General features: G+C 48.3%; 1 protein-coding gene across 6 annotated transcripts in view; it reads left to right on the forward strand.

Annotated features, from left to right (window-relative positions):
• eml1 (EMAP like 1) overlaps positions 1-15,944 on the forward strand; it is a 49,277-nt gene that overhangs the window by 2,741 nt on the left and 30,592 nt on the right. For 3 of the 6 annotated variants that reach the window (XM_030116862.1, XM_030116861.1, XM_030116863.1), the window contains exon 2: positions 7,054-7,149. In XM_030116862.1, coding sequence (XP_029972722.1) covers positions 7,054-7,149 — 96 coding nt within the window. Of the gene's footprint in view, positions 1-7,053; positions 7,150-8,248; positions 10,134-15,944 lie in introns of those variants that run through there. The other 3 variants (XM_030116865.1, XM_030116864.1, XM_030116867.1) reach the window with 3 other exon arrangements.

Consider the following 15,944-nt stretch of genomic DNA (forward strand, 5'->3'; position numbering starts at 1 on the left):
TAAGCTAAGAAGCTAAGCTAGCAAGCTAAGGAAACTATAAATCTGTCTGAGATCCACAAGAGGAGCAGAGGAGCTAAAATCAGGCAGATATAGAGTTGTTGACCACTACCTGGGAGTGTTAGGCCTTTCAGGGGTGTTGGATTTATTCAACCTTTACAGCATGACTATTTTATTTTAGATGGTAAAAAAAATATGACATACTTTAAGAAGCTTTAAGTTTCCTCATAATAGATAAATAAATCTCCCCCCTACAGTACCCCACAGCTTTAATTTCCTCTGAAAAAAATCAAGGTAATCTCACAATTTCTTGTTTTAAATGAAGAAACACAAACAAGAGACACATTACAGAAATCTTTGTTTCTATTAAGAGGAAAAAACGACCAACAACACTGACAGAATGAATCAATCTGAGAACTGGAAAACAATGAACACGTACTAAATGTGTGTGAAGTGACACTCAGCGTATTTCAGCAGTGGAGGAGAACAAAGTCCCACGAACAAAGTGTTTCATTCAACACCAGATTTCAGTATCTGTTGATAAACTGCTCTTCCTCAGTCTGTCCTGTAGGACCGCCGGGCCTCGCAGTCATCAGGTCAGTGAGAGGCATGAGCTCCACACTAACATGGTGCTACTGATGTGGTCTGGTTCAGGGAGTTCAGAAAGTAAAACCGCTGCCAGGGTGAGTCTATAAAACATGCAGCTTTAGGAGAAGCTTTGGGACATTTCAGGGTGTTTTGAACCAGAAGGTTTCATTAAAATTTGCTTTATACTGAGATAATAGTCATTTTCAGTAGTCACTGAGCGCAAAGTACAGACAATTTAATCATGAATACAGAAAAGCAAAAACAAAGGAAAGTAGAATTTAATAAAAATGAGTAAGAGGGTAGATGGGAGGATGAGGGGCGAGGAGCGTCTTCACACTGATCCAGAGGAGCGATGAGCAGCAGGCGCTGCAGCGGGTCGAACCCAGACTTATGGGGCCGTGGATCAGAGCTGACAAGCCGTTATGTGGCAGAAGATGGTCAGCGGCCTCTAATACACATGCTGTACATGGTGTGTGTGTGTGTGTGTGTGTGTGTGTGTGTGTGTGGATTAGCCAGCGTGGTTGGTGGGAAACGCAGATGACAGATGAGGATGGCGTCACGTCCAGCTGACGTCAGGCCTCCATCTGTGCCCTGGATGAGCGTTAGAGTCACCGGCAGCTGTTTCTCTGACTGTTACAGCCACAATATGGTGAATATTCTTATTTATTTATGGTTTTAATTCCAGCATGACATTATATTTTGGCTTAAACTCTGTTGATGATTGAACCACCGCTGTATTTTCCGTCTCCCTCCTGTCATACTGTGAATGAACTAGAACAACAGCTTGACACTGATTTAGCTCCATTTGATTAATTCCTGAAGGAACCGGGGCCGTGCCTGAATAAAATACAGGATAATGTAATCATTTTGTATTCCATGCTGTCGGAGTCCTCACCTTTAATTCAGACATGCAGTCAAACTTATTGTTGTACCCGAGTTTATGAAAACCACAAAGTCTGAGGAGACGGTGGCGTTCAATGGAGATAACACGAAAAAAACTGAATAAAGAATAGCAATGAATTTAATAAATAAATGATTTTCAAGGTTACATTTTTTTTATTTGTCCCCAAGATCTAATTTAAGGCACACTGAGCAGCATGAAGCAATCTATACATACTGTATATGTATACCTAAATTATACCAACAAAAAAAAATGTAATTTCCACATTTTTAGTGAAATTAAGCTGCAGGCGATCATATGAGCCATCATACGATTCCTCTTCATCTAATTTAGAACTACTGGAAATGATCCTATCTGACAATAGAAGATTAATATTAAGACAAGTCTTGACAGAAAGAGACAAGCATGTTTTTTTAAACCAGAGGAGAAAAACCATGCAGGGAGAACATGCAAACTCCCCAATCCCACCAGTTCACGTATGAGGTTACTCTACAGTATTTTATGTTTGGTTAGATTCTGTCCATCCACGGTGCATCACTGTGTTCATGTGAGAGTGTGTGTGTGTGTGTGTGTGTGTGTGTGTGTGTGTGTGTGTGTGTGTGTGTGTGTGTGTGTGTGTGTGTGTGGGCTCGTGCGGAGGAAAAGTGGACCACAGGAGTTCATGGCTGGTGAGGAGATGGGGGAAGGGCGTACATGGATGTTTCAGCAGCCAAGTCAGATGTGATTAATGTTGTCGTTGCTTCAGAGAACACACAGCTCTGCACATTCAGGGATACACACTCTGCGTGTGTGTGTGTGTGTGTATGTGCCACACACCAAACCTCTGCAGGAATTCCCTGATAGCATGGAGGTGGCTTTCAGCCTGATAAATGGATCATTTACACACTCATGGAAGGTTGTGGAGTTTCATCTGCTCCTGCTGACCTGCCCGGCGCTGCTTTCTGCTCTCTAATGGCCTCACACGCTGCTCGCCGTCCAGGTTTTTATGGGATGCCGTGCAGTGAATTACAGCAGTCCTGCTCCGTGTGTCCACATTATGCTCCATTAACATATAGATGAGATGTAGAGAAGTCACTCCGGCTCGGAGAAGGAGGAGGTGAGAGGTGATGAAAGGTGGAGCAGTGAAGTCTTTTCATGAGGTGTCAGGATTTTATCAACGGATACACACTTCTCATTCTCTGCACCGCTTCATGTGCTTCAGACGCCACTTCCTGCCTGGTCCCTATCTCCTCTCGTCGCCTCTGTGCTTTCTGAACATCCAATCCCGTTGGTCACACGGCTGTAATAGCGGCGGCGCGTCTGAACACACTGTCGGCAAAGCAGAGAGTGATTCTGGTTCACTGAGGGCTCGAGCGTGTCCCACTGCTCCGCAGCCTCAGGATTCAGAGCTGTTCGCAGGTCAAACGCAGAGTCTCGTCTTCGTCTTCGCTCACGTGTCCTCTCTGGCTCTCCCTCGAGTCTGCCTCCACGCGCCATCCTCAGAGACGTGGCGGGGAACTCGTTTACCATCGCTGACAGTCCTGCTTTCCTCACTCCAAATCCTGATCCGGTTATTCATCCACAACCTCCCCTAAAAATTTCTATTTTAACATTTGTGACGTGCCTTTCACTGCCCTTGGCTTCACACGCAGAAATGTGGGTCTCTGAGATATTACAGCATCTGGCAGAGGATTTCTACATGCATAATGCTGTTAGAGTCCATGACCGAAAGACTGCACTGGAAACACAAGTGGTGACCCACTTTCCCCGAATCATAACATCACTTTTTGGCTCGGCGGCTGCTCGTGTGGCCCGCAGCACTGCACCGCAGCGAGGAGCTGCTATTTCACAATAACTCCTCTGATATGACAATGTGTCTTCAATTATAGATTGAGTTTGTTGCAGCAGATTAGGAAACAAAGGAGGAGATTTGATGTGAGCGGAGCTTCGGTTTTAGACAGAATAGCTGCTCTTGAGGTGAGAATTCGGCTTGGTTTTATCATTGGTTGTATCTCAAACACGCCACAGAGAAAATGTAACGTTGTGGCTTGAAATCCAGCGTCTCTGTCAGGAAGAGAGAGCGCTGACATTGTGTGTGATGCCGCCTCTTCTGGCTCCTCGTTCTGAGCCGTTATCGCTGTTGGATTCTTCCCCACTGAAACTAGGTCACACTTCCACCACATAATTCATGATAACAAAAACCCTCCCTGGCTCCTCTCTGTGTCTTTCGGTTCATCTCGAGGGGTTAAACTAAACGATTTGGCCTTTTTTCAGCGCACACGGGACAGCGTGCCTTTTCATCAGTCGCTGTAATCCTAATTACTGACACAGTCGACGTTAGCGAGTGGAACGTCAGCAGAAGTCACCGACATGCCGGCGGTGTAAAGATGATGGCGTCTGACACCAGATGGGGCAGAGTTCATAATTTACTGTTGCCTGGTACTGGAAGGGATGGCTTCTTTCCCCCAGCAGGTGGGATGGATGGATGTGCCGTCACTCAGCGCTCTCCCTGAATCCAGGCTGTGATCAGACGGAGCGGCGCTGTCAGTCTCTGGCAGGAGAACATCCTCTGCTCCACGTCTCAGGGCGTCGGCGCTGCAGCTCGGCTTTATGAGAAATCATTCTGTCACTCCACCAGACCAGTCCCGAGGACGGAGGGGCTTTATCGCCCAAGTCTGACCCGCAGAAACCCTCAGTGATAAAATACTCTGAGTACTGGGTGTTTAACTGGGAACATTTCAGCAGACTGCACCTCTGCTCATCCTAGCCATGTAGCATAAGCATTGCACAGTGAGAGACACATCTACAGTGGATTTTCATCCTTTTTAGTGGCAGCGAGGAAGTACATCTGATATAGACTCTACAGGAAACACAGGTATACACCCCTCAGTGGGTTCATCACACGCTGAAATACACGATTAACTCTGGAGTGTCAAACATAGCGGGGGCAGCAGTCTCAGCAGGTTTACCCAGACTTCCCTGTCCCCTGACACTCTCTCCTCCAGGAGGACCCGAGGCGTTCCAGGCCAGCTGAGAGTCTCTCCAGCGTGTCCTGGGTCTTCCCCGGACCTCCTCCCTGTGGGACATGTGCAGAACTCCTCCCCAGGGAGGCGTCCATCCTAAACAGATGTCCGAGTGTCCTCAGATGTGGCTGTGGAGGAGTAGCGGCTCTACTCCGAGCTCCTCCCTGGTGACTGAGCTCCTCCCCCTGTCTCTAAGGCAGCGCCCAGCCTCCCTACGGAGGAAGATCATTTCATTGTATCCAGGATCTTGTCTTTTCGGTCATGACCCAAAGCTCATGACCTTAGGTGAGGGTGGGCTGTAGCTTGACTGGTAATTCGAGAGGACCGAGATAACCACTGCACCTCTGCAGCCGCCACACCGATCCTGTCAATCTCACCTCCATCCTTCCTCCACTGTGAACAAAACCCTGCAATACTTCAACTCCTCCACTTGGGCCAGAGTCTCTCCACCGAGCTGGAGAGAGCAGCTTCACACTCAGCTGTGAACCACCTCAGTGCATGATGGTCCAGGTTCCATGAAGCCAACAGGACAACATCATCTGCAGAAAGCAGAGAAGAGATGCTGTGGTCCCCGAACCGGACCCCTTCCAGTCCCCTGTCCCTGAACCAGACCTCCTCTGGCCATGGTCACTGAACTGAATCCTCCTCTCCAGTACCCTGGAGGAGAGGCTGAGTCGTGTGATCCCTATCTGTAGTTGGAGCACACCCTCAAAGAAAATATTGTTTTGTTGGGTTTTTTTTACCTTTTTTTTAAGAGTAGCAGACACAGCACTGAGAGCTGATCTGAGATGTTGGTGATGCTGCTATGAAAGCGAGCTAGCCAGCGTTAGCATCATATTCATGAAATCTGTGTGAGATCATAAAAACATGCAGAGTGCATATTATCAGGAGAGTTTTTTTTTTTGATATTTCATTGTATCTTGCATAATTAAAATTGTCTTTATGTTGCAGTCATAGTCATTCTCCGTGGTAGCTGCTTAGCTAAGTGAGAATGTAGACCTTTTACCACAGGAGTGCTCTGGCAGCTGTAAAACAGCTGTTCTTCTGGTACAGTGAGAGAGCACAGAAGCCTTTTCATGTAGAAGTTGGCATTGCACAAAAACAGGCATGTAGAGACAAATTAACAGTGACAGAATAATAAGTTCAGAGTTGACCAACTCATGGTTCAGACAGGCTCCGGTTCTCCGCCCTGGCTGAAGTCGAGCTGGATCGTTTGATGGTAATAGAGCTCAGGACGTCCTCGAATGTCTTCGGTGGAGAGCACTCCAGACGGCCTGGAAGAATCCGTCGCTGTGTGTCCTGACGTTCCTCCAAGACGTTCCTCCTCTCTCTTGTTGCTTTCTTCTGGTTTGAATTTATTTAATGGCTAATTTATTTGATGGATAGTTTAATTTAACCCTGTGGTTTTATTGTTGTCTTAGGAAGTGCTTTTATTGCCAATGCCTTTCTCTTTTATGACTCCTCACCTGATCCTAACACCAAACCCTTGAACCTTAGCCATTCCCCTGGAACTTTTATGTCATTTTTGTGTCAGCAGGGCCAAACTGAGTCAGACAGCGGGAGTATTCAGATTCTGAGGCATTAGGACCTCTGAGAGAATCCATAAGATTGATGTTTTGCTCATTCAGAGCCGCTGTCTCTTGTCGTCACGTCAGTATCTCCCTGTTATATAGTAATTCTCTCTCAGCCCAGCTGGATTGCCTCTTTTGGAGTTCATCCTGAGAACTATGATAAAGTCTTTGGAAAATCTCTTTTAGGACCTTTAACTTCTCTTGAGCTTCCTGCAGACTTTTATTTTTTCTCTCAGTCATCTGTACCTCTTCTCTCAGCTGGGCCACTTCAGCATTAAGATTGGTGTTTTTCTGTAATAAATCAAATATAGGGACATTAGACTGAAATAAATAATGAGGGAAATGAAATTTTTAGAGATCGCAATTTTGCTCTGATGTGTTCACAGTCTAAGTTATGGCCAGTCTGTTACAGTATAACTGAATAACACTCTTTTCATGCTCGCTCTTAGTCTTGGCGTAAGATCAAATTAGATTACCTTTTCCACCTGCAGCTGCATTTACATTTCACATTTATCATGTTTAATGCTTTTTTCTTCAATGTGACTTCAGGAAAAATGAACCGGCCCCGGTGTTGTGTGTGCATTAGCAGCATCTATAAGTTCTGACTGACAGGCTGGCAGTTCGCCTGAACTTCCTGGAACTTCCTGTAACGCTCCAGTCGTTATATCGACCTGGCAGCTGCAGTCACTGAGGCATGCACGCTGCATTTGTATCGACTATGAAGCAGAAACAAGCATCCTAAATGTGCCCCATTGTCTCAGTCGTGTGTTGATAAGAACATTAAGACCCAGGTTGGATTAATTCATGGTGTGAAGCACAAAGCAGCCCAATAACCAGGACAGGCTCACAGATGGCGGCGGATCATTCGGAGGATTGACCTTGTTTCCTGCTCGGCTCTGGATTTGATTGTGCATAATCCCGGCCCGCTGACAGTCTGACTGATCATCTGTTGATAAAAAAACATGGTCAGCAGTTTTTTTTTTTCTTTCCCCAGAGAAAAGAGAAAGCAGTGAGGAGCCAGCTCACGTTGACGGCGACCTTCAGGCGTGTCCAGAGAGCGAAGGCTGCAGAGACGGCGGCAGCAGGACGGGTGAGGAAGACGTACGAGACACAGAACCCCCCGACACATCCGCTGCTTTGAAATGAACAGCAAGGGTTCATTTAGCTTTACGTAAGTCATTATCAGCTCAGTAGTCTGCAGGCTGAGACAGAACAGCAGACATCACGTCTTTTTAAAGAGAGTTTTATGATGGGAGGAGATGAAACATAGAGAGGAGAATGTTAAACCTGCATCGGCTGGTATTCCTTTTGTCCACTAGGGGGCAGTGAAAACAGCAACATTTACCTTTCATCACTGGCTTCAGGAAACTTGTTGGCAAACAGTCAGTCCAGTGCGCACACACACTCACGCACACACACCCAGCTGATAGAGAGGTGCACTGTCACACACATTTTGGTGTGATTGGTGTGAATCAGAGTTGCTTTCTGCTCAGAACTGAGCAATAAACACACAATGTTAGCCACTTCTAAGCATTGACCTTCATTTTCTGTGTTGGCCGTCAGGATCTGTGTTTTAGGGTTTCAGTGTGTGTGTGTGATATCGCTGCAGCTCCACCCTGTTTACTTTCTGACTGAACCACTGATGGACAGTGAAGGTGGGGACAATGGGGCGGTGTGGACTGACCCCCCACCTGCCACCCGCTGTGCTGGAGGTGGGGTTTACAGCCCCATGGGGAGGCTTTGGGGTGGGATGGGGGGGCTAGCGGCCTCCTCTCACGTGAACATATGCACATCGAACACACACACACACACACCCCAGCCCACCAGGCCTGTCCCTAATCTAGATCCTAAATCAGCTCTCCGATGAGATTTACAATAATCTGAAGCCTCTTTCAGACAAAACAACACCGTTAGTCACAATCATCAGAGCAACACACAGCAGCACAAAGGATGTTTGTCGAGCTTCTGATCTGGAGGCGGCACAGCTTGAAATTCCCTTTTGTGTCGGCATCAAAACACTGGGTCCTTTGGCCTTTTGAGTTAAAATCACCTCAACGCAGAACGCTGCGGAATGTAAATAACACCGGCGTGTTTTTATTCTTATGAGATAAGAACCTTATCCAGGACGCAGACAAAGAGCGGCGTGTACGAGGGGTGTGAAGGTCAAATCCTGAGTGTTCAGCGCCGAGCAGAACTAGTGCTGTAGTGCTGGATCGCATCGTCGGTCCACAAGCAGCACCTTGTTTTCTTTGCGTGATTTCTCCGGTGACGGAGCTGAGCAGGTCTGTCGGCAGGCTCGCCATTATTGTGTAGCGGGCGCCCGCTCTCCCGGGGAGCTCGCCACTCCGAGGTCAACAACACGGAGCGAGCCTTGAACCGTGAAACGGCGGACGGTCAAAAGGCGCTCCGCTGCCTCCCGTTCTGGTCCCGGTGAAGGTCGACCGCAGCCGGGTCACCTTTGAACCTCACACACCTCAAAACATCATGACGTACAGCATGTTGTGCTGAGAGGGAAGGATTACATCCGACGGCCTACTTTATAAATGAGAAACAAACATTTCCTTTCATGGCTCCTCTCCCTGAGCAGCATCCCGCCTTCACAGCCTTTTGTCAGCTCGGTCTTGTGACTTAAAAAAGAAAAGGGGGAAGTGTCTGTGATGTGAATGTAGGCCACGACTCCGTCTTCTTTATGCTTATTTTCTTCCCCTGCAAGCTGGGATGATAAATAATGCACGCAGACCCTCCCTCCCTCCCTCTGCCCACACAAACCCCCCAGTCTGCATTAAAAACCCCCAATTTGATGTTTTCTTTTTTTTTTCAGCGGGGCATCCCCCCTTCTTCCTCTCTGAACTCCCACCATGCTCACTTTTTAATTCGGGCCCTGTCTTTATACCCCGCACCCTCTGCAGCTCTCCGGCGCCCCCCCTCCCCCTCCCCCGCCCCCCGTCCCTCCCCCGGTCCCCCTCCTGTCCTTGTTTTAAGGATCCCCTCGGTGTCTGAGCGGCGGTCTGCAGCGGGGCAGATAAGACAGATCCTCTGGCGCTCCGCTTCCAAATGTTGCAGCAGGAACACGTGTGGTTCGTGATGCAGTGTCCCCGTGTGACTCCATACTGTGTGTGTGTGTGTGTGTGTGTGTGTGTGTGTGCAGGAGAATAATGCTGCATCTGTTGTAGCTTCTCTCTTTTCTGTGCTTCTTTTGATCTTTTTCCTCTGCTCTGAGTTCTTTGACCTTTTCTCCTGTTATTTCTGGCTGTATTATTCTTTGACCTTCGTCCGTCTACTTCTCCGCTCTTCCATCCTCTCTCTCTCTCTCTCTCTCTCTCTCTCTCTCTCTCCCTCTCTCTCTCTCTGTGGAGAGCTGGAGGAGGATCTATCGGTTAGTCCCAGCCCCCTCGTGCTCTGACTCGTCCACGCTGTGTGACAGAGGAAGGCTGGGCTGTCCCGAGCATTATCTAAACACTCACACAGCTTGTCACACACACACACACACACACACACACACACGCACACACACACTCGCACTGTCAGCTCAAGCCCTCTTAAAGCAGTTTTTTGTGGCGAGCTAACGACACACAGCTGTCTGTGCAGCAGGAGGACGAGAGGAGCAGAGAGGGAGGAGAGACGAGCAGGAGGAGGAGGAGGAGGAGAGGAAAACAATCCCTCCAGCCGGCTCTGAACTTGAGTCTGCCTCTCCCGCCAGCCGGTGCCGCCGCTCCTCGGCTGGGTGTGTTTCCTGCTCCACTTCAGGACTTCTTCTTCTTCTTCTTCTTCTTCTTCTTGTGTTTCGGAGCGGGGCTGGGAGCAGGAGAGGGGCTGGAGTTCACATGACATAATGGGAGTGAATGGGTTGCCATAGCGACTCAGCCAGGGAGCCCGACCCGAGCGGAGTGAATGGAGGGAGCGCCTCGGACGCCAAGTCAACGATAAACTAACGGGAGGGGAGTCACCGGAGAGAGAGGAGAGAGGAGGAGTGGTGGAGGACGGCGGCGGCGGCGGCGGAGCTGAGAATGGAGGACGGCTTTTCCAGCTACAGCAGCCTGTATGACACCTCATCACTGCTGCAGTTCTGCAACGGTAAAACTAACTCGCCTCCACACGGCCCCTCGTGTTTAAGTACAGATTAACATCCTGCAGGACAGATTAGCACCGTTCTAACTTTGTGCAAAAGTAAAAAAAAAAAAAGCAAGGCAGTGAAATTTCCTGGCATGCAGTTACAGAGAAACACTGGGCAGATTTTATACAGCAGGATTCTGGAGTCAAGGCCAGAATAATGTCAACAGTGAGAGTGTGTTGAGCCAGTGGCCATCAGGGAGCTGTAAACAAAGACGAGGGAGGACGAGAAGCAGCGCTGCCCCGGGTCTGCCTCCAGTGATGAAGGGCATGTTAGAAACGCAGCGGAGAAAAAGAGATGAGGCAAAGCAGGAGCGAGGCGCCGGGACGGACCCGGGATCCGTCCACTGACAGACGGACTCCAGGCCGCCGGCGCTGTGGGTGGGACGGGGTGACTCAGGGAACTGGGAGGCAGGCATGACACACCAGGATGACTTCAGGTCAGGACTCAGCCCCATGAAGCCAGAAGTTCTCCTCAGAAAGGCTGATCGCTGCTGGGAAAGCGCTCGAAGGGACGCTTTACCGAAAAATCTGTCCTTCTGCTTCAAATGTGCTCGGTCTCTAACTATGGTACACACACATGGAGTTTTCTCAGTTAAAAGAAGTATATACATGTTGTCCTGACTTGTAGCTGTAAACTGCTCTTAACTGTGACTTACATTGCTGATAACTGGTCCTTCCTCTGTAATCAGAAACATCGTGTAATTCCAGCTGTTTTGGTGTTTTGCTTGCGTACGTTGATCTGCTGGGATCCATCCTGGGAAGAGGCAGTGTCTGTGTCTTCATGGTTAGTCGATCCAGGAGATCACTGGTGAAGCGTGGAGTCAGTAGCATGGGCGGATAATGAAATAATCAATAATATTTACTGCGCTGTGTAAGCACCGGCAGTTGATGGGATGAGACGGGGAGCTACGCCGAGGTTTCTCCTGCCAGGGATATTGGGCACGTCACAGTTTTCATGCATGACTGATGAGGTGAAACTAGTTAAAAGCTTTTTGTCCCTCATGGATTTCCTTCATTAAATTTATAGGTGGAGGTGGAGATGCAGACAAAGAGAAACAGATGAGGTGGAGCAGCACACAGCTGAGGCCACACAAATCTGACTCTGACGATGAAAATGGATTTATTTGCAGAGCAGCACTGTTTTCCTGCATCGTAAAGTCACACGTTAGTGTTATTAAAGTGCCAGGTTGAGTTTTAAAGATACAATATGTTTGATACAAATCAGTATCAACTAAGATAGTAACCGGGTTTGACAAAGCGAGTCGAGATGCCTCAGCTAGTTTAGCCTTGCAATTCCAGTTGGCACCACAGGGTGGTGTGTTGAGCCATTAAGATAATCTGAGGGAGGAATTATACCAGAAGATTTACCCACCAAAACTTACACATTCGTCCACAAAACAGATGCTCGTTCACAGCATCCATGTAGTTTCACTGATTCCCTGCTCCAACACAGTGTGAGGCTCTGGAGTTTAGATAACAGCAATGTTAAAATGTTTGAAAACTAACTTAGACAAAGCTTCAGTCAAAATAGAATACATCTATGCTCAGCGCGACTGAACAAACACCAATATGAGTGATAAACAACACCTACAATAAACCGACTGAATAGGTCGAAACAGTGGAATTAAACAGCTTATCATGAACTGATCAGTGAGCAGTGGCGGCATAAAAGCTGAAGAAGAGGACTTGGCATCAGGAGTTTGCCGTTTTGTATCCCCCAGCTGATACATCGCTCTGTAGCTCCCTAACCAAGACTCTTGACCCTATTTTAGATATATAACTGGAACCTCAGGTGCGGTCCTCCAGCCTCCAGTCCCCTCTGACCCCGAGTCCGACTTTCTGAAGACAGTCCTGCCAAAGACTTGACCTGAGGAGGCAGTTTGAGCCTTTTGTCTTTAAAATCTTGAACATCCTCCCTCCAATCTGGACTGACGATGAACGCCAGTGAACGGCAGTAGCCAGATATTAATGTTCCACAGTGCTCCTTTATGACTTTAGTTCTGCCATTCTCAGGGATAATCACTGTCGTCCCACTGCTGTATTCCGTGTTACACACCAAGTTTACGAGCTGACAGCACATAAACACAAGAGGGCCGTCAGACCGACCTGAAAAACAGGTGTGGCAGTGCAGGTACGAGCGTTATTGTAACAGAGGCTTTGAAGCGACAGCAGAGGAAATGAATGACCTTTAAAACACCTGCGAATCGCAGCGCGGAGGCATGCATGGCTTCTCGCTCCGCTGATGTTCGCGTGGCGCGTCTGCTCGTGCTTCGGGCGACAGCTGAAAAATGTGGTGTGATGAGAGCAGGGACTGCAGCCTCCACTCTGAAGTTCTTCTCTCAGAGAGGTGAAATATGAGCGGAGGAAGCCGGCCGGACTCCTCCGGAGAGACTGATCTCCGTGCTGCACTTTCTGCCGCGTCACGACGGCGAGCGGTGGGGGAAGCCTCGCACTTGACAGCGAGAGCCGAGCTGCTTTTGTTTGTGATCGTCCATCATGTCACGTTTCCTCTCTGTGAGCGTGAAACGCAGCCGGCCGCTGTTGCCAGGGATTTTCCAGCCTCCGCCCTGCCGCTCGCTCGCTCGCTCGCTCGCTCGCTCGCTTTCTCCCTTTACTGTACCGACTGGGAGAGAGCAGCGCCTCGTTCCAGCACACTGCTTAATTGGGTGAGCCTCAGTTAAAGCAAGTGTGTGTGTGTGTGTGTGTGTGTGTGTGTGTGTGTGTGTGTGTGTGTGGCCTGCAGGCCATCGTGACATCATGCAGTTCTTCAGCTGCTGAACCCAGATCCACTCGAAGCAAAAGTCAGAGATGAAGTCATTCATTCCTCTCTCTCTCTCTCTCTCTCTGTTTCTCTCTCTCTTCCTCCCCCCTCCACCTCTCTCTCCACCTCTCTCTCTCCGAGCGCTCTGGCGCTCCAGACTGGGTCAGCTGGGCTGCAGGAACGTGCACGCTGGCTGCTTTGTCCCCAGGAGGTCAGGCTAAATGAGAATTAGCCCCATTACTCCCTCAGATGCAGGAACAGGCGAGGCGGGAAGCGAAGCCTCCACAGAGGCTTCTTCCCCGCTTAAATCACATCTGAAACACGCTGGTCCGGGACAGCAGGCCCGTTCTGATCGAATCAGTCTGGCCTGTGTGTCTCCTAATGAGATTTCTGTTTGTTTTATAGAATTAACCGATGTCTTCAACTCACACTGGCAGCATCATCGTCAGCTTGACAGGAAGTAAAGTCGGGATGTGGTTTTTCAGTCTTTCCATGTTACTTTCATTTTATTCTGGCTAAGCTTTACCGCCATTCATTTACCAAGATCTTCACTTTCAGTTGGATTTTACTGCAGGGCTGTCAAACAGTAACATGCATGATGAGAACACAGAAGTTTTTCCAAAACCAAAACAATTAATGCATAAAATGATGACAATCTCAACATTACTCTATTGTTTGTTTGTTTTTTATTATTATTCATGTTTTTATTGTAGTTTTTACTTGGTACATGACAGTCATACATCGTCAGTGCTAACCGGCAGGACCTCTACGTGCAAATTAAAATCAGCAATAACACTACAAGGTGCGAACGATGCCCCAAATAGAGAGAGAGAGAGAGAAAACACAGGCAAGACGAAATAATTCACACACCAGAAGAAAAAACAACAGCCCAGAATCAGCCATCATCCCACTGAGCGATATTTACGGTAATATAAGACTAAAAATGTTCCCAGTCCGGTGCTGCAGCTCCTGCCACTCAGCTTATAGCATACATTCATATGAAGCAGTCTTGGTAACACTTTACTTGAATCACCCTTGTATAACATGTTATAAGTACATTATAGCACTGTATAACTGTAGTTATAAACACTCATAAATGATCACAATGCTTTGTAACATCAGGACCTAACCCTAACCCTAACCCTATGCTGTGTAGTGGGTTATAAAGCATCGTGATCATTTATGAGTGTTTATAACTACTTATAATGTGTTATACCGGGTGCTTCAAGTGAAGTGTTGCCAGTTTTCCAGTGTCTGAGAATAATTCTAGCAGCCACTGAAACCCCGACCATCATAACAGAGAGTTTTCCTTCTGATTTGTTAGCTCTCTGTCCTCTATCACCCGGTAAACACAGTAAACACAGTCCTGGGCTGAGTGGCACCGCTCTGCCCTCCGGCACACAAACAGCCATCCACAAATAACCGGGCATTCCCACAGTTTTATTATCTTATATTGTGTGAACTTGCCTTGACATTCCCTGAGAAATGTTTGGTAACACTTTACTTGAAGCCCCTCTTTACAACACATTATAAGTAGTTATAAACACTAATACATGATCACAATGCTTTATAACTCACTATACAGCAGTATACAGCATAGGATTAAGGTTAGGGCTAGGGTTAGGGTTAGGGTTAGGGTTTGGTCCTGGCATTGTGATCATCTATGAATGTTTATAACTACAGCTACACATGTTATAATGGCATTATAATGCTTTATGAATGTACTTATAATGTGTTATGCAGGGGGGCTTCAAGTAAAGTGTTACCAAATGTTCTACATTGTGAAATTATTTTCATCCACTCCTCATTCCCAGAAACAGCCCCAGTGTCCTTTTCCCATAAACTTCTGTGCATCTTCATCCAACGTTCCTCTGAATGTAACATAGCAGGGTTAACATGAAGCCATTCTAATGATAATCTAATGATCAAACGCATTAGCGTCTTTCTGTTGCATCCATTAAACATGCGAGGCCACCTGAAGGAAATGGTGGGTTAATGCGATTCGCCGCTCATTAGGCTCAGAAGCATCGGAGCTCCTGATGTGTTCATGAGTAAATCTGTTAATAAATAAATCCGGCTGGCTCAGAGCGCCGCTGATCGCACTGTCAGATCTGTTCACCTCTCCATCCATCTCCTGAGCCCATGATGCCCGCTCCGATCTGGATCAAACCTTCCTGGATCTCTACACCTGACAGCAGGGGGGGGGGGTCATGGAGATGTTTGAATTAGTCTGAGTGCAGACGGACGGAGCAGCCGTGAGGCTGAAGGGGGAAATGATGGAGTCAGAAGCAGCTTTGATGTTTGTCGGAGATGTTTTGACACCGGGTGGAGGCGGCAGAGCTTCTCCTCCTCCCCCCACCCCCCACCCCCTCCGCCCCCCCATCTGCACCTTCAGGTCTCTGCATCCAAACCCCGACCGGCGGCGGCACGTGGAGCAGGATTAGGACTTAAGCTGAGCTCACGTTACCGACAGCACGAGCCAGGGAGGGGTGTTAGGGAGACGACGGAGGAGCGGGAGGAGGTGTGTGTGTGTGTGTGTGTGTGTGTGTGTGTGTGTGTGTGTGTGTGTGTGTGTGTGTGTGTGTGTGTGTGTGGTTGGTTTGAGTGCATTGCAGACAGTGGTAAAGACAGACTATTTTTCCGCCGTGCTTCCTCCTGATTGGTTGACATCGTCCTCACACAGGGTCAGCCTCTGAACTCCCCTGCTGACCGGTCAAAGCCTCGGCCCCGAGAGGAAACGATGCCTCTGTGCGTCTCCGGCCGTCTGTGAAAGCATCAGAGCTGTGCTGTAATAAATATCGACGGTTACCGGATAACTCATCCCAAACTGCTGATTCATGCTAAGACAGCCATTGATTTCCAGTGGCTGTCAGTCAGAGCGCTCGGCTCTCTCCTTTCCCTCTCGCTCCCTGCAGGGCTGGACCGGAGGGTTCCATATTTACAGCTCCGACTCCTCCGCCCTCGGCTGTTCTGTTCCTCTTTCCCCCTCATGCTCATCCCCACGTCACACT

Source organism: Salarias fasciatus, chromosome 19 (genome assembly GCF_902148845.1).
Source record: "Salarias fasciatus chromosome 19, fSalaFa1.1, whole genome shotgun sequence".
Classification (NCBI taxonomy): domain Eukaryota; kingdom Metazoa; phylum Chordata; class Actinopteri; order Blenniiformes; family Blenniidae; genus Salarias; species Salarias fasciatus.